At 38.0% G+C, this 24230-nt stretch overlaps 1 protein-coding gene across 14 annotated transcripts in view; it reads left to right on the forward strand.

The window, feature by feature from the left end:
* Positions 1 to 24230, forward strand: part of MEF2C (myocyte enhancer factor 2C) — a 223055-nt gene that overhangs the window by 162690 nt on the left and 36135 nt on the right. For all 14 annotated transcript variants that reach the window (XM_075837415.1, XM_075837430.1, XM_075837398.1 and 11 more), the window contains exon 4: positions 17288 to 17431. In XM_075837415.1, the coding sequence (XP_075693530.1) occupies positions 17288 to 17431 (144 nt within the window). The remainder of the gene's footprint in view (positions 1 to 17287; positions 17432 to 24230) is intronic.

A 24230-nucleotide genomic window follows, 5' to 3' on the forward strand; every position in this document is an offset into this window, starting at 1 on the left:
ACAGCCATATTATAGCCCTGTACAATCTCCGAATTGTATAGTCATAATTCAGCTCCCATAGAAGTCTATGGGACCGTACTGTACTTCTTTATGTCTCAGATTTAATACAGAGGCATACAGAGTTTTTCTTTTGGATTCCTTATGAATCCAACAGAAAATAAACTGTGGCAAGCTCCATTAGACTCTGTATTCTGGATGCCTATTCTGGGGAGAATCTTTCTGTAATATGATGCTGTTTGGAGCACCATACAGTGGCACATAGTACAGAGCTGCAAGGACCCCGCGCACCTCTGTACATGCTACATACACACATCAGAGACCTTATAGACAGCATGTCCAAATGTGCAAAAGGAAACTTTCTCAGAGTTATTACCTCCCAAAAGACATTTTCCATTTTTGTTTGTTGTCCACACATAAGTCATATTTAATACATTATAATGTCTCTTAAGGGATACTGAAAGGCTTGACAATATCTGGCTACACCGGACAAACACCGTGACAGGGTGTGGAAACCATAGCTCGGTTTACAGGGCCTTGCAGCACACAGCATTGTTCTATTTAGTTCCTGTAAGACGGCTGATGATAAGAGTTAGAAAACAAAAGCTGGTAATTGATGTGGGGTCTCCAATCATTCCAGGAAGAATTGAGCTCCTTGTTTCCAGGCCCATTAACTTCTCTGGTCTCCTTCCTTTTTGCAAGGCATTTTGTCTTGTTGCATGTTGCCCCCCCCCCCCATCTCTCCCCCCCCCCATCTCTCCCCCCCCCCCCGCTGCTCTTTGTAATGCATGCAGACCACAAGTGACTCTTTTATGTAGTACACTGGCTGTAATTGTGCCTATGTGGTGTATTAGTAATTACCAGGCTGAATTCCCATATTGTATCCTTACTGTGAGCATGGAAAATAGGGCACATAACATTGCTCAGTACCATTCAGCCTAGATAGTGAACTAGTTATAGTAATGTTTTTAAGCCCGAGCCTTTCATGACCAAATGAATTTTTAATTTTAGCATGAATAAATCCTTACTGTGGCCAAAAAGAAGTAATAGTTACATTATTTACATTTCTGCTGCAGCTTTAATCAATAATGTAAAAATAGGACACATTTTATTATGTCACAAGTAATTTTAATGTATGATGCTGAAAAAAAGCATGCAGTGCTAATAGGCTGGGCCGGTCAAATGCAATTCCAGTGATAAACTAGTATAATTCTGAAATGCATATACAGCGCTTATAATTAAAACATACTTATAGAACATGTCATGTATGGTCTGCCTCTGAAATATAGCTGTGCTCTATAACATATGGGACCTTTACCAAAAGACGCACACGTCGCCCATTCCTTAATATATTTAGAAGTCATTTGTATAAGCTTGTTACAAGGAACATTAATGTAATGAGATGCTTGTTCCTTGTATTAGGCCATATGTTAATTTGTACTTAGTACAGGACACACTAGGTGTTCAGCGCTTATTAAAGATGTAAGTTATATTGATAAAATAATCAGACTATGACATTGTATAATCGTTTTAGGCTGTATTAAGTTTTTATATTTTGCATGTTTGATTTAAATATTCTTTTATGTTTATGATACTATTTTATTTTTATAACAGTAGATAGATAGATAGATAGATAGATTGGATGGATGGATGGATGGATGGATGGATGGATGGATGGATAGATAGATAGATAGATAGATAGATAGATAGATAGATAGATAGATAGATAGATAGATAGATATGAGATAGATAGATAGATAGATAGATAGATAGATGAAATTCACACCCATAGTCAGCAATCAGGTTCCAGATGTTATTTTCCAGTGGAGCTGAAATCTGATTCTGGTTGCTGTTGTAAACAAGGTCCCTTTTATTCATATGGAGTCCAAATGGATCAACCATAGAATAGTTTATTTTTACAGTCCGCAAACAAAATTATAATAGATTAAAATTTAATGTAAAACTCATCTGTCTTGTGTTACCACTTAAAATGCAAAATCTTGATAAGTTAATGATCTTGCCTGTTTTCGTCCAACTTAACGTCTATTGAGAACATGTTTGTTTGCCAGATCTTGCTGTGGTTTTGTTTTGTGGTCCAATGTGGTTTATGGTAAAACCACCTGACCTTACATTTGTGACTGTCCAGAGCTAAAATTATATACTGGGATTAACTCGAGAACAACAAAAACAAAATGTATTGATTTTGTTGTCGTATGACTTAAGAAGCTAAGTGAATAGTTTGACGTGCACTGTTTGCCGTCGTCGTGTTTTTTTCAGTCTCGTGAATAGTACCTATGCGCTGAGCAGTTACTTTTAGTTCTATATCATTGGGCACACAATCAATACTTTTTATGAGCAGCTAATGTAATTTGACTGAGGCCTGCAAAGTATGTCTTTGTAGTATTTGGACCTGCTTGCAAATTGAAAATGAGAAAAATCAAAAGATATGACTTTGTATCATTGCACATAATCAATACCTGTCAATAATGATGACATTTAAAGCAGAAAGAATGTTAATGCACTTTAGGTTATCGTAAGCATCCAATGCTTTGATCAAACTCATCAAATATTCAAGGGAGGTAAAGCCATAATAGGATCATTACATTTTAAACAGCTGCCCCAAACTAGGTCACAGGGGAAACGATTGTTGCCAAAAGGCAATTTCAGAAGTACTTCAATGTATCTGAATGACAAAGCTACGAGTTTAGACATCCCGTGTTCCGGTAAATATTGTGTGTTTGACTTTACCCATAACAAAGTCATACATCAAAGAGGGGAAATCGTGATTCTTTATCAAGGTCCTGAGGGTTGCAGTACCAGTATCGTATCTTCCAATTCTTAACATACAGAAAAGTTTTACATGGGTCAAGGCCATGTGGTGTAAGGGTATGGACTGTATTACTAAGCTGATTAATATACCCAAAGTTTTTCATCTCTTTTATTCACCCCGAGCAGCAGGCTTCTCTTCTGAGCACACAGATGTCTTACAGGCTTGCAGTCTTGATCCGTATTATAGATTTAAACTCAAGCTGCAGTACTGATGTCTTAGAAGAGGCTGTATACATTTCTTGTTGACCTGTATCAGATCCCATTAGACACATCAGTTGTGCTTGGTGTCTCTGTACCTAAGGACAACATTTATGCTAAATGAGCTAAATCATGGGTCTTAAACCAACAATCGGGTATCCCCCCCCTACATATTTCTTCCTTGCCTTAGCTAATCTTAAGTGACAATGGCTGTTATGACAAAAACATGTGTTCAGAGCTGTTGTCACTTTCCTTCCTGTGACCCTGAGGAGATTTTTTTCAAGCCTGTGTTCTAATTTAAAGGTGGTTCTGTCTTCTAAACCTCATTGAGCATGCTGTGAACCTCATGGAAGCGATGACAAGCCTTATGGCATTCTAAAGTTTAGAACCTGAAGTTTCGGAAAGACACCATTTGTACAGTCACCAGAAATTTCCATTTAGAGTCTAAACTGTGGGTCCTGGGGTATATTTAAGTCACTGGAAGAGTCAAGGGTTAATTTCACCAAGAGCCAATAATCATAATCCACCTGTTTTGCACCCTGTGGCAGAATGTTTGCTGTAGAAAACATATTTTTCATTGGGTACCCCTTTATATTACGTGATATACATTGTAATTGCAGTGCCACAAAAACTAGGGATAATATGTGGAACAATTAGCATGTTAACAGGTATATAATAAATGGTAATAAATCATCCTGGGGTAAAACATACCCAAATTTAAGTTAAAAAAAAAAAAAGTAATAGGGCACTGTTATAACATACCAATGATAACTACAATGTACATGAAGCCATCTTGTTTCTATGGCAATGAACAGTTCGAATAAAAATTTGTAAAAATCCTATTACGTGTGTCATTACCTGTAGGTATCCAAGTGTTTTTCAGGACAGTGACAAATCTTTGAGTTTTTCAGAGCTTAGAATTCTGTTTTTTTTTGTGGCTTTTGTTTCATCCCATCATTGGATAGACTGCCCATTGTGGTGAAGATAGGCAACCTGCTTTAGATTTCACAATTGCTTGTTATTGTTGCCAGACATTGGCCAAAACAATAAATAGCCCATATCAAAACATTGAAAGAGTTTATGCAGAACTGAAAGTTACACAATCAAGGAATTTGTCATTTTGTCTTCCTTAAAAAATACTTCAGCCTAAAAGCCTTAAGGACTATAATTCAATAAGGCAAAGTGTTGAATCTAGAAATTACCCCAGCTGGGTGAAACTGCTATAATTCAGGAGAACTTTTTTTAATGTCTAATGACGTTCATACCAGCACCATTTTCTTACCACTGCTGGTGGCCCTATTTATATAATGCTCCTTCAACCTGACCTGAAAAGGCATAGCTATAAGGTGTGCAGGGGTAGCAGTCACCGCTAGGCCCAAGGACCCCCTCCCAAGTAAGAAGACATCAGTATTATAAATGGCACATGCTAGATGGGGGCAGTCCTTTTACAGATTTTGCATTGGGGTCTCGGAGCTATAAGATGGCCAGACAAATTAAATTAATGTCGGCCGACCATCTAATGTGTATGGGGGGCCTTCCAAACACCTTTCGCGGCGGGTTTTCTCTCCTGGGAACAAAAGGACCAGGCATGTTGAAATCCAACTGCCCAATCCTTCTCTCCCCCGACAATAGCCATTGGGAGGGAGAAGGATCAGGCAATTGGATTTTAACATGCCCGATCCTTTTGTTCTAGGGGAGATAAGTCACCAGAGGTGTCTGGCAGGTGCTTACTCCCCTCTCCCTATTCAGCATACATGCATGCTCAGCCGAATGTGTATGTGTATAGGGGATCGGGAGGAATGGCTGTTAGACTGACAGCTATCTTATGTGTATGGCCAGCCTTACACCTCTGCTGACCTGGGAGCCTCTTATGTGATGCCCAGCCCCTTTGCCAGCATTGTTTAGAACGTGGTAACTGGTAGGTGGAGCTTGATTATGTCATGCCCACCGCTTTTGACTACAATGTTTACAGTGTTGCAAGGGGTAGGTGGAGCACTATTATCTCTGGCCTGTTCTAGCACCATTGAAAGAAGTTATGTTTCATGAACAAGAGGATATTATATCAGGAGTTTTAGAAAATAGAGGTAGAGTGAGCCCCCAAAGAACTAGCAAAACTCAATGTTCCACTTCTCATAAAGAGTTGGAAGTTAAATGATAGCCCCCATAAACAAAAAACATGGTGACCATCAATATTTGCCACCCTCCCCCAAGGAAATGTGATTGCAGTGAGGCTCACTATAATACAGTACTTACTCATAGTGCAAACCATACTTTACAATTCCCATTAAATTCCCTATGTTAATATACAATTTGAAAGAACATTTTTTTATGGTGGAAATAAACCCAAATGAACCAATGAATAATATGTTTCCAGAGTGTCCGCTCACTGCTTAGCATCAATATATTGCCATATAAATAAAACGTTTTACAACTACCATTTTTTCTTACTTTATTAACAAATGTGGCACACAGTCCAGTGTATGTGTCGCAGTGTGGGATATTCGTTATAATAATTAATGGTACATTTATCCACCACAGTTAGATTTCCTACCATCCACTTTGTAATTACTATTATTTTTCAATTGTCATAGCCACGGTTTCATCCCTCATGGAGTGTTTTCTTTTCATGCGGCTTACCAAGTACCGGACTGCTGTTTAGACTAGGACCACATAAGGAAAAAAAGCCCATTTGGGAAACTCTAACTACATGATATAATTAGTAGTGATTTATTTTACTTCATTATTTCTTTCTTCCCATGGTATACAAATTGCTGGAGCACCTGGTGTTTGGGTACTGAGTCTTTGCACTCTATGGTGCAGAAATCATGAATAGTCTATTTAAATAATTTATAATGCATTATATCATGAAATATTTTATACTTGTAAATATGTACAAGTTTTCGCTCCTTGTTTCTTTACGCAACTTGCGATTCAGAATGAGGAATAAAATCTCAAATGTCAATGGCTTATCAGACACTGTACCCAACAACGGGGGATCTTTAGGGCAATCAGAAATAGTCACCAACTATAGCAGAAACTTTTTTTATTTGTCTTTTTTAGTGTAAAACTCTGTATTACTTGTTTTAAAGGCCTTTATGAAAATGGGCTCCTCTGAAAATGTATACATGTTCCATGACATGACATGTTCATCCTGAGTTTCCCGGTTAATGAAAATAATATGGTTCATGAAATCATGAAAATAATACAGGCAGGGCAGTTGGAGAGAGAGAGCAAATAGTATACTAAAGCTGCCTATTTTTGATGGGGATCTGTGACTAGAACCTGACATAAAGCGGGACCCATAGGTAATGATAATTTCATAAGGAGGTAGCTAAATAAGCTTAAACATGAACATTCTTATCTTATTGTAAAAGTTATGTTATGGACAGACCACAGAAATAACCTCAACGACTTCTTGAAATTAATATATATATATATATATATATATATATATATATATATATATATATATATATATATTGTATATGTACATACATTGCGGATTAAATAGTTGGGTAAAAGTGAATGTACATAAAATATTCATTGTTATTTGTCAATTTGCAGTAATACGTGCTGGTTATTTTCATGTCTGGGCCATAAAAGTGTTAATAATGTGTGCTGCTTGTTTTTACTCTCCAGCAATTTTTCCTGGACAGTACTGTGCAGCCTATGTATATACGTAGCTAGGAAAATTTCCTTCTGAATAGAAACTCTGATAAGCAAGCTGTTCTGTTCCCTCACTTATGTTTGCGTAGTTTAGGATTCTCTAAGAATGGGCTGTTTGTTTGTTTTTTTGTCTATGTATGAGGGAATTTTATGCTTTTCATTACCTTACTATTTTAAGGCCTTTTCCGTAACCATTGTCTAGGATACAAGCAGTAGTGCGCTCCATGACAAACCTCTGTGTGTAAAGTACCTTAAGTACATGGGTTTTTGCTGCACTTTTTCTGCGATCAGAGGCAATATTTCTCTTTTTAAAGTGGCAGGTCTAGAAATATTTCCTACAATTGCTTCTATGAAAAACCATATCAAGATATTGTATGTATAGAGTGCCATTTTCTCACCATGTGTCCTCCTCATTGAAGTTAGTGGGTGGAAATACCATACCACTTTCAGGGTATTCAGTGGCATACCTAGGTGGACTGATGGGGCATATATCCCTGGTGCTGGGGGTGAGTGCCGGTTAGCCACTCTGCCTTGGCCAGGGTATTTAGATAAAGGGTTAGGGGAGCAAATTAAATCTATGCCTTGGGTAATGCTATGCTATGGTTTGAAAAGGAAAATATGCATCATGTCCTAAAATGACATAGTTCCATATAGTGAATACTGTTTACAACTAAGCAGAATACTTTTTAATGTGGTTTTCTTGTATGAATAGGCTGTAGTGAATTTCCTACTGTGTGTAGTTTTCACCCTTGTGGTTATTTGTGCTTCCAGTGTCACCATTAAGCTTCTGGACCCAAGGAAGCAGATGGCAAAACAGTTGTCTACACTGCCTATAAGAAAACACCATACCCCATCTGTTGTCCAGAATAGATGGGCACAGTTTGGGTGGGGGATTGTGGCGTCTCCTTGTAGGCATTTTAGGCAGCTGTTCTGCCACCTGCTGGGAACTATGAGTTTCCTAAGGATGTGAGCCAAAGGGGGCTGTTAGGTACAGAAGTATTGTATTAGTTCACCTAGGTAGGCTTTTACCGTCATTCAACAGTCATTCATTGGGCTGAAAAGCCTATTCAATCTATATATGTTTAATACATTTACCCGACTTGCCGTATTATTGTTATCTTGGATGTATTCATTTTTAAACAGTAACTTATGTCTAGTCCATATGTCATATTCATATGAATAGTAATAATATAGCTCATTTCCATGAGGGAATCAAATAGATGAAATGATGCAGCCATAGGAAGGGAAGAGCTTAAAAAATAATAAAATATGAGCAAGCTGAGTGTCAAAAACATCTAATGTTTCGGATTATTTGATACGCCTAGTATGAATCCACATTTTAGTTACACTTCTGTTGCATATTTTTTATACTATATTGTAATGGTATGCATAATCACATGTAAACTAAAGTGTAATATAATATAATTGGGTTTCATACATTTTAATATAGTATTTGGTAGTTATGCTTAGACAAAGTAAATGCACATTTCTTTAAAATAGATCTCCACCCAATAACAAAAATGCATAACTTTAGTACAGTAAAAAAGAGGTTTTGTATTCCCATTACACTTGATCTACCATGACCTCCAATGACTGCTACAGTGTGACGATGATTTCCTCATGTGCTAACTGTGTGATTTCTATCCAAAATATTAAATAGAACATATTCCAGTAAATCACAAGTTAGAGCCATAGCCAAACTTTAGTAATTCGATTATTTTTACTTAGAGATATTGCCATTTTCTGTTTTGTCATGACGGACATTTTTTTAAAATAACAGTAGGAGGTGCTGCCATATTGGCTGTCACCCTTGAATTATCTTCTCAGATAGTGATAGTAAAACTTTCCACTCGTTATTTATTGAATATGCCGACAAAATTCTAGTTGTTACCAATATGGCGGAACTTCCTTGTTGTCACCTTAGCAAAACTTAGCGGCACAAGAAAGATAATATCTCTGTAGGTAAAAGAGCAAATTTGCCATCACTCTAGATTCTAATTTACTATAGAAATATATATATACAGTATATATATATATATATATATATATATATATATATAAACATGGCCAATTTAAAATTTTGGGATACAATCTTCTTTAAAAGCCTGGACCACAGTATTCCATGAAATGCCTGAATCTTATTTAGCTGGTTTAAAGGGGAACTCCAGTAGCGACTGGTTAAAATTCCTGGTACACTAAACATTTTTGGTTGAATAAGTATTTTTACTTTAGTAAAAAAACAAATCTTATTCATTCCTATGATGGCTTGGGATAAACAACACATTAAAATTATTTTTGTGGTGCGCTCTTCTGTTTATTGTTGTCACCCTCTTGTTGAGATATGTACTTTGCATTACCTGCCAAAAACATTGGCTAAAGTGGTTGTCACTTTAAAGACTCATCCACCCAGTATGCTGATGTTGAATATCTTTACTACACCCTAACTAGCTACTGTAGTTAATACAGTGCATTACAGAGATACAATATGGACTCGATAGACCTTATTGTTGTTGAGGTATTGTAGTAGGCAAAGCTGAGCATCAAAGAATAAAATGAAGTAAGAAGTATAAAATTACAAAAGAAAAGCTCCTCCTTTAGTATATATACGTGTGTGTGTGTGTGTGTGTGTGTGTGTGTGTGTGTATAGTATATGTTTAATTTCATGGTTTCTAATTATAATATGATATTCTGATACTAGAAGGCTGCTATTAATTGCATGATCCTATTCTTTAGAAAACCTCTTTTGGTTACATGATATATGGAAAGTTGTATTATATCCATTATCATTGTTGGAAAGTCTGACGTTATACAGTATGTACCAGTTCAAGTGACCTGAGCTCATATTATTGACAGTATTGCAAGTATGAAAAACAGGCAGCTCTAACCCATAGAGATTAAGGGCACTGGTCTGGAGAAGCAAAGCAGAAGGAGCCATCTATGGCCATGTTGCAGAATAGGCAATTACGATTGGCTGTTGTCATTTGGCCTTTGCCGGGTTAGACAACAGGTGCAGACTTGCTGACAGGTGGGGATATCTTGGATAAGTCGAATTACTGATGTAGAGTGATGTAGCCCTGTGTCAGATTGTAAACTGCTGAGCTTTGACAGAGGAGATAGCCAGCATGTGTGCTTTCAGATCATTTCATTCTCTCAATCACTCTGAAGCACCGTTGGCCTCAGACCAAATCCTGGATGTACAGTCAGGTCCAAACAGGACCCAAATATGTTATTATTTGGGAGTTCAGTCAAAGTCTTGGGAACATGATCTCAGCTGGGAGATGGTGTCAGAAAGTCAACGGGATATGTTTGTTCCTCCATTATTTCATGTCTATCTCACATTCAGTAAACTGTTGTATCTCTTGCTAATACAAAATAAGTATATTGTTTTTTTTTTTTTTTATATGAGGCTTGAAATCCATACTGATGTTTTATCATGGTTTCTGCTTTCTGTTGATTTGTTGATCTAGACTCTTTGGAAATTATAATATGTATCAATCTATTTGCACAAAGTAGTGTTGACAAATATAACTCTCTAAACATGCGTCGTATTTACCAATGTACTACACCTTTTTTCCCTCTAATGCTGGAAGATCTAGCAATTATCTTTTTTGTTTCCTAAAATGGGACATCAACTTTTAAAAATCCTCACAGATAGAACCAATTCTTAATGACATTGAGTGGAAAGTAAACATTTTGTATTGACACATGACCCCCAATGTATTAACTCTAAACCCTCAGGCTAGGAATGCATATGGTATTTTCCATCACTTATTCCTTATTTACTCTAACAATCCTCCATCATGCCTTTTATGTACAAAGGTCTTTTTTTTCTGTTTCTTTGTTTGCTTTGTTTTTTTTTGTTATTATTTATTAAAACTTTTATTTTAAAAAATCATCCATTTTTATTTTTGTTCTTTGTTTGATTGATCTGATATGTTTGTACATAGATGTTCCTGTTGACACCTATCTCTATTACAAATGAGAGGCAGTGGGAGAAATGTACAAAGACTGGTACATATGAAATCTGTAGCAGCCAAACTAAAACTAAATTCACTATAGTCAGCATATGTTTGGCTGGTATACGTTGGTATACTTCTGATCCAACTATATCGGATCAAAAGAAAATATGCTTTTCAATACAACTGGATGCAAAAAAATATCTTTGTATACCTCAATGACAGACGTAAACAACTGTATAGTGTTTGGGGCATACATTGGTAGCATCTTACATGCTAAACATAATGCCTGAACATAGTGTGAACCTAGCCTAAAACATACTGGAAAATTAAAGCAGTGTTGAAACTGGTTGCTATGAACAATTCCTTTGCACTGATTTTCACACATTTTATCAAGCATTGTTAGTATTTATAAAAGATAACAATAATCTTCAGCAGGAGTGTTTGAACTTATTTGTTCTACTCTTTAAAATGTGGTTACATTTCATGTCCCTGATCAATCTGCTGTGTACTGCATTACTATGATGATAGTTATTTCTATGACATCATCATTTTCTGTCCGTTTCATTTATTAAAATGTACATATGCAATTTATAAGCAGTAGTAAACTAATAAAAAAAAGGAGTACATTATTAAATCAATTTTAAAAGACAGGAGTTTTTCTTAATAGATGAGAATCCAGCACTGGGGTGACATATAAGAGCATGGTCACACGTGGGGGAATTTCTGCAGACACTGTCCGCATCAATGCCGCACTTAATCTGCGTTGCAGATTCCGTTGCACCTTTGCCTAAAATGTAAAGTAAAATGCTGCGGATTAGTCGTTGCGGATTCAGGTGAAGAGTATATCCTGCTCTCTTTTAAAACATTCCATCTAATGTGTGGCTATAGACCTCGAAACACATAGGTCCAGCCAGAATGAAGAAATATCCTGTTCGTAAAACCAATCCGCAACGCAACACACATAACTTCTGCGGATTTCATTGCGTAATTTTGCAACTCCATTGAAGTCAATGGAGAAATTCCGCCACAAGTACGCATCAAGTCCGCAACAGCCAGTGTATGCTGCGGACACCAAATTCCGCACCGCAGCCTATGGTCCGCAGCAGAGTTGTCCGCAACGTCTGCACGAAGATAACTGAAAAGGTGTGGAAACCAATGCATAGACTGTCTGCTGCGGATTTCCAATGCGGACTGTTCGCAGCGGAGCTCCACAGCAATTCCGCCACGTGTGAACATGCCCTAACTCTTACCAGCAGCAGCAGCAGCAGCAGCAGCAGCACATCTGTGTGTGTCTCACTTACTCTGCTCCTGCTCCCTTTCCCTTCTCCATAGACTTCTATGGGCAGCTTGTCTGTGTCTATCTGTCTCTGCTCTGACTCCCTCCTACTGCTCACCCCCACTTCCTGCAGTCTGCCTTCTTTGCTCTAACTAGACAGATTTTGCTTGACAACAAGAGGTGGACAGCAGATTGCAGGAAGGGAGACACCTAGTGGCAGTAAGTTTACACAGAATTTGCATGGATAAAACTACATTTTAACAGAAAGTAAATTACAAAGTTAATATATATCAGATACACTATTAGATCAGCATAAGTTACATAGTTAGTACAGTTGAAAAAAGACATACGTCCATTAAGTTGTTTGAAAAGTTGTTTGAAAACTTAGTGTCCCCTTAAAATTTAATGCAAATTTAATGGATTCATCTAATTTTTGTAAACACAAATGGAACGGTTAATAATGTCTGATTACATCACCCAGGATAAAACCTGCAGTGTAGAAAATGTAAGAAACCAAATTCTACTAAAAAGCTCATGCATTTTTAAATTTAATATAGAAACAAATGATGAGACTAGTCATTTGTAATGTTCTTTGTTACCAAAAATGAGCATGCTGGGACTTGTAGTGTTAAATAAAACCTCTAGGTTGTCTATCTATTGGAATGATGGCTGTTGAGCTAGACATCCCAGCATGCTATACACAATCTTGTATGTATCTGTTTCTCTACTCTGAAACTAGAATTATGAATCTTTGTTCCACACCATATCTTACGTTGTCATGCAGCAGTCACATAAAGGATGCGTGTACATGCTGCTCTTATGCAAATGTCATATTACTATATAAAGGAAAAAAGTTGTGCAAGTTTTTCAAATTGGTGATTAAATTCTATCTTGTCTTGGAAAAAAACTGCACATGTCGCTCCAGCTAAAATTCTCATTACACCACTGTTTGCATTAGTAAAAGTCTTCACTTTATTATCGTATTATATAAAATAAGGAACCATATTTTATCATATTTAACATTTATTGTAGCCTATTCAGGAATCAGAGAAAGCTGGATGATAACTACTATGGGAGCAGTAAAGGTGGCTACATTGACGATCATCCTGCTGGCTCCTAAAAAAAAACAGCGGGGTAACTATAGGGATTGCAGGGATAGCAGTTGCACCGTGGCCCTGGCACTTATTGGGGGCCAATGGTCACTCTGCCACATGAGAAAACCCCCACTATTATTAATGGTATAAGGTAGGTGGGGCGCTGTTACAGATTTTTGCATTAGGGTCCAGACGCTTCAAGTTATGCCTGTGAACAGATATGTATGCAATTTTGAATAATTTGACAGAAGAGGTAGTTCTCTTTAAATATGAATGTTGGTAACTTATTGCAGGTGTGTATATATATATATATATATATATATATATATATATATATATATATATATAAGCTGTCTCATTACATTGCAGTCTACATACAGTTGGTTTGTAAAGCAGCTATATACTCTGATAAGGTTACATAACCATTGCTGAGAAATGGGCAGCTGTTTTACAGTTAGCCATTTAGAGTGCTGTACGTGTTTTCGAGACTGTCAGCACAATGCCACACAGGGACCGTGAAAAGCACAGACATTACATGTATTACATAATCGTTTTCATATACAGCGTCATTTTCCTAACCACATGAGATTATCTCATAATGTAGATTCATATAGCACAGGGATAAAGGGATTTGAAATACATCATAAACGGTTTGTACTTTCATGTCTGGCAAGTTTTTACCTGTATTATTGTCAATTTACAATCTGTCCATAATCTTTGTGGGAATGACTTAAAATCAGTATTACTATGAAACTAGTCTGTTGAGTATACACAGCTTCCTCAGAACATGATATCCTGAAATCCATTGTCAATGGCTTTCATTAAAAAGAATAATAGGCAAAAGATTGTAAGGGGAAATGCATAAAATATTAATTAAAGGGTAACTAAACTTTCCACAAACTTCTGACATGTCATAGTGACATGTCAGTAGTTTTGATCGCTGGAAGTCTGAGCACTCAGACCCCCACCGATCATTAAAACGAAGCATCAGAAACGCTCATGTGAGCGCTGAGCCGCTTTGTTTCTGTTCGTTTTTTCTCGGAAAGCCGATGTAGCGGTGTACAGGCTCATAGACTCATAGGCTCATAGACATTCTATGAGCCCATACACCAACTGCTCGGCTCTCCGAGAAAAGCCAAACAGAAAGCAAGCAGCTCAGCGCTCACCCAAGCGCTTCTGCCACTTCGTTTTAGTGATCGGCTGTGTTCTCAGTGCTCAGACCCCCAGTGATCAAAACTTCTATGATATGTCAGAAGGTCGTTGAACGTTTAGTTACACTTTAAAGTATAGTGTTCGGAAATTATGAACCAGATTTCTTTGCTATCTCTGACTTTCTGACTTTCATTTAATCTTAAGAGTTTAAAGCCTAACTCTACTCTACTCAAAACCTGACAATTTAGGTTAAAGTGCATAGTAAATTATACCAATGCCCCTTCACGGGGGCACACTCTCCTGGAAGCTGAGGTATAGGGAGTTGGTTGGTTGGGTAGTCAAACTAGAGATCTAAGGAAACCATGACCAGAAAGGGAGGAACTGCCCAGTGACCACTTTATTGTCTTCATGTCACAGCCAGATAGAGAGATAGGCAGTGCAAATCTACAATATGAGGACCCCACCATATCTCACCGGCTGTAAGGCCTCATTCTGTATGGCAGCACATGTACTAATGATCCATAGTGCGCCGCGGAATAGTGTTGCTGTACAGCACTGTATTACATAGATATTGTCCCCTTGAAGAATTGCTTCTAGGGGGGAATATCTCTGTAATTTGGCATCTGATGAAACATCCAACTTTTTTCACATGAAACTGACAGGAAAAACCTCATGCCTCTGTATAAAATTGAATGCATACAGATGTATAATATGGCCCTATAGACTGCTATAGGTGCTCTAATATCGCTCCCTACAACTCAGATTTACAATACATCTGTGTGCATGAGCCCTTATGGAGGAGGAAATTGGGATTTGGTATTAAATGCAGTCAAACCTAAATTGTGGAGTTATACTTTAAAGATCTAATCTACAAGAACACTAATATTCATCTGAACTGTACACATTCGTAATAAGAAGACTTTTTTTCCACTACTATTCGTACATGTTCACTTATAGTCTCACACCGTAATCATGTTTATGTCTCTCAGTATCTGAAGATAATGTATGAAAAAAACATTTATTTGTACGATCTGCTCTATGTGTTATTTTCCCATAGGTGTTTACCTTAACATCATACAGCTGTATCTCTTCCAAACATGTCAATCTCCAAATGAAATGCCCTTAATGATTTTTGCAATCTACCGTATAATGTTACCCCTAGTGTTATATATTTATTTTTTTATTTTTAATTAGCATTTCCTACCATGCATATCATATTAATGTCTGCATTTCATAAATACTAAAATGAGTTTCTTCTGGATATTTTTTTTCATGGGTTACCAAGAGCTGCACTCACTGCAGTTCTTGTTCATCTCTATTTATGTATATGTGTACGTATATATATATATATATATATATATATATATATATATATAAAAAATATATATATATACATATATATATATATATATAACATAAAAATATATCTGTATGGACAGTGCCTGGATAGCACCTCATTAAACACATCATAGTGTATCACTGAGCTTAGTTATGCACAACATAATAAAAAAAACATCTTATCTGTCATTTTACTAAAAATAACCAATAGCTAAAAATTTTTTACGGGTGCAAGATTAATGACTGTCTAATAACCAGTAGTATCCATAACATACATTCAGTGGGATAGCAATAATTAAGGGACAAATGGAATAGAGTATGACTACACAGGATTTGTTTGTAGTCTGTAACCATAGAGACACATATCTGCATTTAGATGAATCAAAGAAAGAAAAAGTAAGTTACGAAGGTGGACATACTATATTGGTTTCTGGTCCTAATGCATACTCTCTTTGTAGTTTTGGTGTTTGCTAATGCTGTAAAACTTCACAGTTATAACTCTGCTGATTGGTAAGAGTTGAAACTTTTTTTGGTAGCTCTTTGGTGGATAATGTTCAAAAAGTAGAAACAACAATGAATTCTAACTATAGCTGGAAATTAACACAAGGTTATCCACCTAATTTAGTGAGAGCAGTAGCATAAGGATTATTATTATTTTTTTAAATCCTGATCTCTTGAGGAGGCCACACTTGGCCACTTGTTGTAGGTGAAACATCAGCCCGGCTCCTGAACACCCCTGTGTTGCTAACAGTGCAGCAGTGTGAGGATTCTTCATTTTTGTTTGAGAAGAGGAAATGATTGTGTACAAATTTACAACATGGGTCTTTACATTAGTGATAAACCTTATCAGACCTGTTGGAAAAAATGTTTCAGTGGAGATGATTAATATTTGGGTAAATGTGTAAATGTCAGAACCCCTTATTGCTACAAAACCGACTGAGGTTCATAAATGTAGATAGGGAACTCATTGGCCTTACTGTTTGTGTCTACAGAAAGAAGAGAGCAAAGGATACATAGTCTCTCCATAATGGACTACATAAATGAGGAATAATATGGACATAAAAATTGTGTCTGCCCCACTCACTTCTAGAACGTGCATTTGAGAAGTTCCAACCCAATGCCACCTTTGATTTTCCCTAAGGAATATTGCACATAAACATAAAAATAAAAAATAAAGTACGATACAAAATGTACAAACTTTTTCTGTGTTCTGTTGAGCTTCCTCTTCAAAGTCATTCTTACTCTTTATAAAAATGTAGCTAAGTGCAAATAAAAGGTTGTAGGTATTATCCCTAGCGACCAATTAGAATTTTCTGTTATTCTTAAACAGGGTAAAAAATGAAAACTACATGTCTGAATGGTTACTTAGGACAACCCGACCTGTAGCCTATTCACAGTGTTGCAACAGAGTTTTCATATTTTAATAGCATATACTGTAAGTATATGTTGTTAAAATGTTGTAATAAAAACAGCTCAATATGTCCATTGAAATTTGGCACCGTAACTCTTCAGATGTTCAGTCTACTCTCATGTATGATTGGATACATTCAATTGACCAAAATAATATTTGAAGTAATCTGCTCAAACAGGGATTTGTATATTGACTCTTCAGGCCTTCAAAGTGCTACAAGTATCCTTACTTCTCTTGTAGAGTATTTACGAACATCGACTTCTTTGTATTGACAGTATGTTGTATAAAGTGGAACCTTGCGTCAGATTCCTGAGACCCTGCTTGTATATAATACTGTGGACTGAAATGCCCAAATTATGTATTTCAGACGTTGAGAAAGAAAGGCCTCAATGGGTGTGATAGTCCAGATCCTGATGCAGACGATTCTGTAGGTCACAGCCCAGAGTCTGAGGACAAGTACAGAAAGATAAATGAAGATATTGATCTAATGATCAGCAGGCAAAGATTGTGTGTAAGTACTTTGACCATCTATTCAGTTTTTGATATATTTGTGATATTTCTCCAAACCTGGCAGGCATTGAACAAGAAAGAACACAAAGGCTGTGACAGCCCTGATCCCGACTTCTCTTATGCCCTCACCCCACACACTGAAGAAAAATATAAAAAAATTAATGAAGAGTTTGATAATATGATCAAGAGCCATAAAATACCTGTAAGTACATGAGGTCACATGGCTGGTCTGCTGATTACTGCTGACACCCCTTAACCCTTGCAGTGCTGGTTTACTATTGAATCACTTAAAATGCTGGCATACTCCCTAAAGATCATTAAAAGGCCCCTCAATACAGGAAATACAGGTTCTAATAAAACCACCTAATTTGTGAAAATAGTGAATTGAATAGGTTAATCTCAAAGTTACCCTAGTCATAAGCTAATAACAGCTAAAGTTCCTTAGCTTTCATATAATTAGGTGTATAATAAATGTACATGCTTAAAATATTTCTAGTTGTTAAACATATTTAAGGAATCCTGCTTTGAAAGTAAAACTAAGTTTATATGTAAAATTCTGATAAAGGACTTTTATAAGTCAGAGCATTCCAGATTGATGTTAATGACTGCTCGCTCCTGCATTGAAGGTATCTGTTAGCAGAACAGAACCCTTTAAATTAAGGCATTTACAAAATCACTTAATAAAAGTTATCTAGTCTTTGCATTTCCAATCACTGTAAAGCCCCCCTTAGTGCCTACTAGAACCCTAAATCTGAATTGTGCTTGATGCAATAAGTATGCCACCTCTAATTGAGACCTTTCAGTCCATTTGAGCAAATTAACTTTAAAGAGGCTCTGTCAGTATATCTGTATATTGACTCTTCAGGCCTTCAAAGTGCTACAAGTATCCTTACTTCTCTTGTAGAGTATTTACGAACATCGACTTCTTTGTATTAGTGCCTTAGTGCCTACTAGAACCCTAAATCTGAATTGTGCTTGATGCAATAAGTATGCCACCTCTAATTGAGACCTTTCAGTCCATTTGAGCAAATTAACTTTAAAGAGGCTCTGTCACCAGATTATAAGTGCCCTATTTCCTACATAATCTGATTGGCGCTGTAATGTAGATAACAACAGTGGTTTTTATTTTGAAAAACGATAATTTTTGAGCAAGTTATGAGCAATTTTAGAATTATGCTAATTAGTTTCTTAATAGACAGCTGAGCGTTTTTTACCTTTTTACCGGGTGGGCGTTGTAAAGAGAAGTGTATGACGCTGACCAATCAGTTTCATACACTTCTCTCCATTCATGTCCATTTGTACTCAGCACAGCGTGATCTCGCAAGATCATGCTGTGCTGTCACATACATCCACATTAACTTTACTGTAGTGTAACTTTACTGTAAAGTTTTGTGGGACTTACTCAGAGAGCACAGCGTGATCTCGCAATATCACATGGTGCTGTCATTCACAGTGTGATCTCGCGAGATCATGCTGTGCTGTGATTAAGTTCCATACAAACTTTACCGAAGTATCGGGAGTGTGTATAATGGACAAGGAGGCAGCACTTCCAAAATGTAGAAAAACCTTTATTCACTCATTCAACGTTTCAATCCCTCAGGATCTGCTTGAGAAAGATCCTGAGGGATTGAAACGTTGCATGGGTGAATAAAGGTTTTTCTACATTTTGGAAGTGCTGCCTCCTTGTCTATTTTTCTGCCTGATATTGAGGACCTTGGACCAGGTTCTTAAGAGGCGTGCACCCTCCTGGCGGTTCGGTGCTGTGATAACTCTCTACTTTTGGGAGTGTGAATAGACATTGCGTCCTGGCTGGAGGTGATGTCTATTCACTCTCAAGACTCTTCAGTAAAGTTAATGTGGGTGTATGTGACAGCACAGCATGATCTCGCGAAATCACGCTGTGCTGAGTACAAATGGACATGAATGGAGAGAAGTGTATGACACTGATTGGTCAGCAACATACACTTCTCTTTACCATGCCTATTTGGTGAAAAGGTAAAAAACGCCCAGTTGGGCATTAAGAAACGAATTAGCATAAATCTAAAATTACTCATAACGTGCTAAAAAATGATAGTTTTTCAAAATAAAAAACACTGTTGTTATCTACATTGCAGCGCCGATCAGATTATGGAACTTATAATGTGGTAACAGAGCCTCTTTAAGTCACCAGGATGTAGAAGTTCAATGTGGCTTTGTATTATGAACTACATGTATCCCTGTATGGTGCTGTATAGCGGAGATATCCTCCCCTAGAAGCAATGCTGCTCTATATTATGGCATCCAATAAACCATGCCATGATTTATTTTTATTTTATTTATCATATTTATATGAAATCCTACAGACAAATTTTCTGTGTAACTCTGTCTACTCGGAGCCATAATATGGTTGTACACAAGCGCCCTAAGTATGAGCACTTTCGGAGCTAACAGGCGGAAATGCGACAAGAGACTGTCTTTGGAAATAGCATTTTGGACCCTAGTAGGGCATGTTGTTTAGCCAATGGCCATTAAAAATAGGGTCAAGATAAATGATAAACATAGCAAAATTGTATCCATACCTCTAAAACAAAAACAATGAAATAAATATGTAAGAAACAACTCACGTGTGCGTCAGCTATATCTGCACTAGAGGGTTAAATGCTAATAGTGATAATGACTGCATGAAAACCCTTTACTAGGACACAACCACGTTGGCGTGCTGGGGTGATACTAAGGCACTTATAAGCTTTGCTTCCTCTGAAGTTTTCTGCATTCAATTCTTTGTTTGTAATGTAGATCTAAATTTAATATGCCAGCCCGCAACAAATTCATATGCCTTGCCAGTTAAGAGAAATAACTTTGCATGAGCTTTTCTCTGTTTTGTTTTTGATGTAATGTCTAATGAGATGCATGTTTACATGCATATAAAATCATCAGATGATTGATTGTTTTCTTTGAGTGGGATGACATACATATGTAAATGTGTGCTGTGGGTTTTTTCCTATTCTCTTTCCCTACTGTTGAACATGGAACCGCCTGGTTAACATAGTAACAAATCGGTAGGAACATACAATGGTAGAATTTATTATGTAAACAATTTTCCTACTTGCTCAAGTCATACAGACCATTGCTTGACTTAAGCCAAGTTTGTGCTAGCAAATTCGGCATTTGCCAAAATAACTGGTGTGTCTGAGACTTAGGCCCTATTGACACAGCAGGGATAGTTGGCCGGGTGATGGCCGTTTATTTAACGGCCATCAGACAGCCGCAGTAAAAAGAATAGACCTCAAATGGGGCTATTCACATGGCCGATTTTTTGATGGCCGGGTAAGAAATGGAGCATGCCATATTTTAGGCTGTTCTCATGGCCTCATGGCTCCCATAGAAGTCTATAGGGCCCTGTAAAACACGGCCGTCACTTGGATGCGATCCGGGTTTTTCTGCTGCTCACTCTCTCCTCCTCCTCCTCCTCATGGCACGAAGATTGTGGTAGAAGGTAGTGCCACACAGCCCCCTTGTAGATGGCACCCCCCTGTAAATGACACCCCTCCCTCCTCCCCGCCGTAGATAGCAGTTGAAGCGGAATCCCCGGACAGAGTGTTGCCGACCCTCTGGCAGGGGATTACGCTCTTAGAGGGAGCCCCTGACGTCACTTTCCATATAGGAGCTACAGAGGGGTTGCCATCTATGGGGGTGCCATCTACGGGGGTGTGCTATCTACAAGGGGGCTGTGTGGCACTATCTACAAGGGGTGTGTGGCACTACCTACAGGGGGCTGTGTGGCACTACCTACCGGGGACTGTGTGGCACTACCTACAGGGGACTGTGTGGCACTACCTACAGGGGGCTGTGTGGCACTACCTACAAGGGGGCTTTGTGACACTACCCACAAGGGGGCTGTGTGGCACTACCTACAAGTGGGTTGTGTGGCCCAACCTACAGGGGGCTGTGTGATACTACCTACAGGGGGATGTGTGACACTACCTACAGGGGGCTGTGTGGCACTACCATCAAGGGGGCTGTGTGGCACTACCTACAAGGGGGTTGTGTGGCACTACCTATAATTGGGCTGTGTGGCACTACCTTCAAGGGGGCACTGTGGCACTATCTACAAGAGGCTCTGTGGCACTATCTACAGAGGGCATCAACATCTGTGATTGATGTCCGAACTGCTGAGAAATCAGCCAAAGCACGGTTCAATGGTTGTGAGGACATGGTAGCAAGTAAAAAATAGCAGAGAAACCAATGCAAAGAAGCTGAGGGATCAGACAAAGCTCTCTATACTCTGAAAGCAAGAGAAAATGGTGACTGGGTGATAATATGACCTTCCTGTGGGTGTTTTTATTGGGCTGGGACCCAAAAAATTGACAAATGAAATGCATCCATTTTTTAAAACGGACAGTGAAAAACGGATGTAAAACGGGTCACAATCAGCCGTTAAAAACAGAAACACGGCCCGGAACAGAAACGGAACGGATGTAAAACGAATGCAAAACGGCCGAGAAAAACTGACCAAAACGGCAAACTCCTGGGTGTGAATAGAGCCTTATAAGCCACAGTCAAATCTTCTTCTAAAACACTTTACTGAAGCTTTGGGCTATTAATGAGTCTAATAGGCACAGTCTTGAGATTCTCTATAAATAGAATTTCAAGACATCATTGTGTTGAAGAAGAATTCTTTTCTGACTATTGCAGTGTGCATGGATGTGGCATCCCCTGCTATGCTGCTTTGCACTGCCTGTGCAGGCCCTCATCAACTTCTATACTAATATGTTTTTGCAAAGGTGATACAATGGGGGAAAGTTACCAAAATGTATACTTTCAAGCCGCTGCCCCTCTTATTACTGAAGAAATGGGAGGAACTTAGCGGAAGGGGGTGGCCACCCGCTGCCTGATGCATTTCACTACCATTTAGGCCAGAAACCAGCAGAAATTAAAGCGGAAATCTATGCCAGCTACTGGCTGGCATAGATTTCATTCAGTGTCGTATGGACTGCCAAAGATGCAACAAATGTATTAAGAGGTGTGTGCCTCTCTATCAATTTTTTGCATCTTACTCCAGCATCTTTTTAATTAAGACTGGCACAGAGTCTCAATACATCTCTCCCAATGTGTATGCTCTAAATGAATCCATGTAATCCAGTGTTTGGCCCTCTGCATGGTTCAGTACATGACATTGTAATAACATGCCAAGAGCATACATACAATAGAGTCAGACAATGCAGCTGTTATGCGGTCCATGTAGAAGAGGGTGCTCATTCTCAGGTTGGTTGCATCCTAGCACCCATTGGGTGGTTGGAAACTAAGAAATGCACTCCCTACCCACATTAATGGCAATGTAGGCAAACACAGAGTCATGCTGCCCTGTGCTTTAAGGAAGGTGAATAGGTAGTGGGCAAATAAACACTGAGCCCTTTTTACCCTTAATAAGGGTATGTAATTGTGAATCTGTATTACAGATGGGTGCCCATTTTAAATTCTGCTATGTGGCCCTCTCTGCTTTATGCACACCTCTATAACATCTATGCATCTACATAGATAGGACCACAAGAATCCATTAGAAAACATGATGGGCCATGCATACAGACTTTTTTTAAGACATTAATATGATGTGGCAAGAAACTTTTACTTGACTTTTTAATGGCTTTTGTTTTGTGATATCACACTGCAGCAAGTTATCAGAGTCCAGCTAAACTTTGCTTCATCTGTATATATTGTACATTCCTTTTCGATAACAAGCAACCTCCCAGCATCAGGACCTTCTTTAAACAATGATGTGTAATATAATGTGTAATATACAGCTAGTAAAGTAATATACTATAACCTAATAGAAAAGCATACACTAAGAGACCAGGTACGTGTCTAACTTTTGATGGGACATGTACAGTATCAGAAAAGTCAGAATACCTTACAAGAGACTGTTGTACTATATCTTCATTAGGTTTACATTTCATTTTGAAACAGTGTCGAAATAAATCGTGTGACACAAGTGACATCACTACAATATCACAGTTTGGGAATGATACATGTTAAATAAAAGTGCTGGCCCAAAACCAAATTACTGTATGTTGAGATGTATATTCCGCAGCATATAGTATACGCGTGCATACATGTCATGCCGGGTTGACTGTGCGTCTCTACTGTTAATTCAGAAGTCATCTTGGTGCTTTTCCATCTGTGCCACCCTGTTAAGTTGCCCTCAAATTCTTTGGTGACTGGATAGTTACAGTATGTTTTCACACAATCTCTTTTAGATGCTTATGTAGCAGAGATGCAATTTGAGAGCAGGGACACGAATGCCTTTTAAAACCCATGTTGATCACAGCAGTAGCAGCTGTTGGCATTGAGATGGACAGGAGGAAAGGATTAGTTGCCGGCAGGGAGAGAGGAGGTTTAGTCGAAATCCACAAGTCTTAGAATGATTCACTTGTCCTATGCAAATATTGATTAGAGAGCACCGATCATAAATATAGAAGGAATTTCATCTTCACCAGAGCAGCCGAAAAAATGCACAGCAGCCCCAAAGTACAGCAAACATCCCTGTACTTGTATTAGATCATTATCATAGCAAGATACTATGTGACTGTCTTATCTAGAATTTATTTGCTGTACTCTTGATTAAAAGAGGAGCAGTCAAAGGAAAGAAATGACTTAATATGTCAGAGCCGCCTTTAAAACAAAATATATGGACTTGAAAACCTCTGCAATGAAAACCTTGAAATAAAACAAATGGAGTCGAGAATCAATTACTGACCTTGTGCTCCACAAAAAGGCAATTCAGACTGTGGTTCTTGTGGTTTAAAAGTATAGGGTGTCCTGGT

Source organism: Rhinoderma darwinii, chromosome 1, assembly GCF_050947455.1.
Source record: "Rhinoderma darwinii isolate aRhiDar2 chromosome 1, aRhiDar2.hap1, whole genome shotgun sequence".
NCBI lineage: Eukaryota > Metazoa > Chordata > Amphibia > Anura > Rhinodermatidae > Rhinoderma > Rhinoderma darwinii.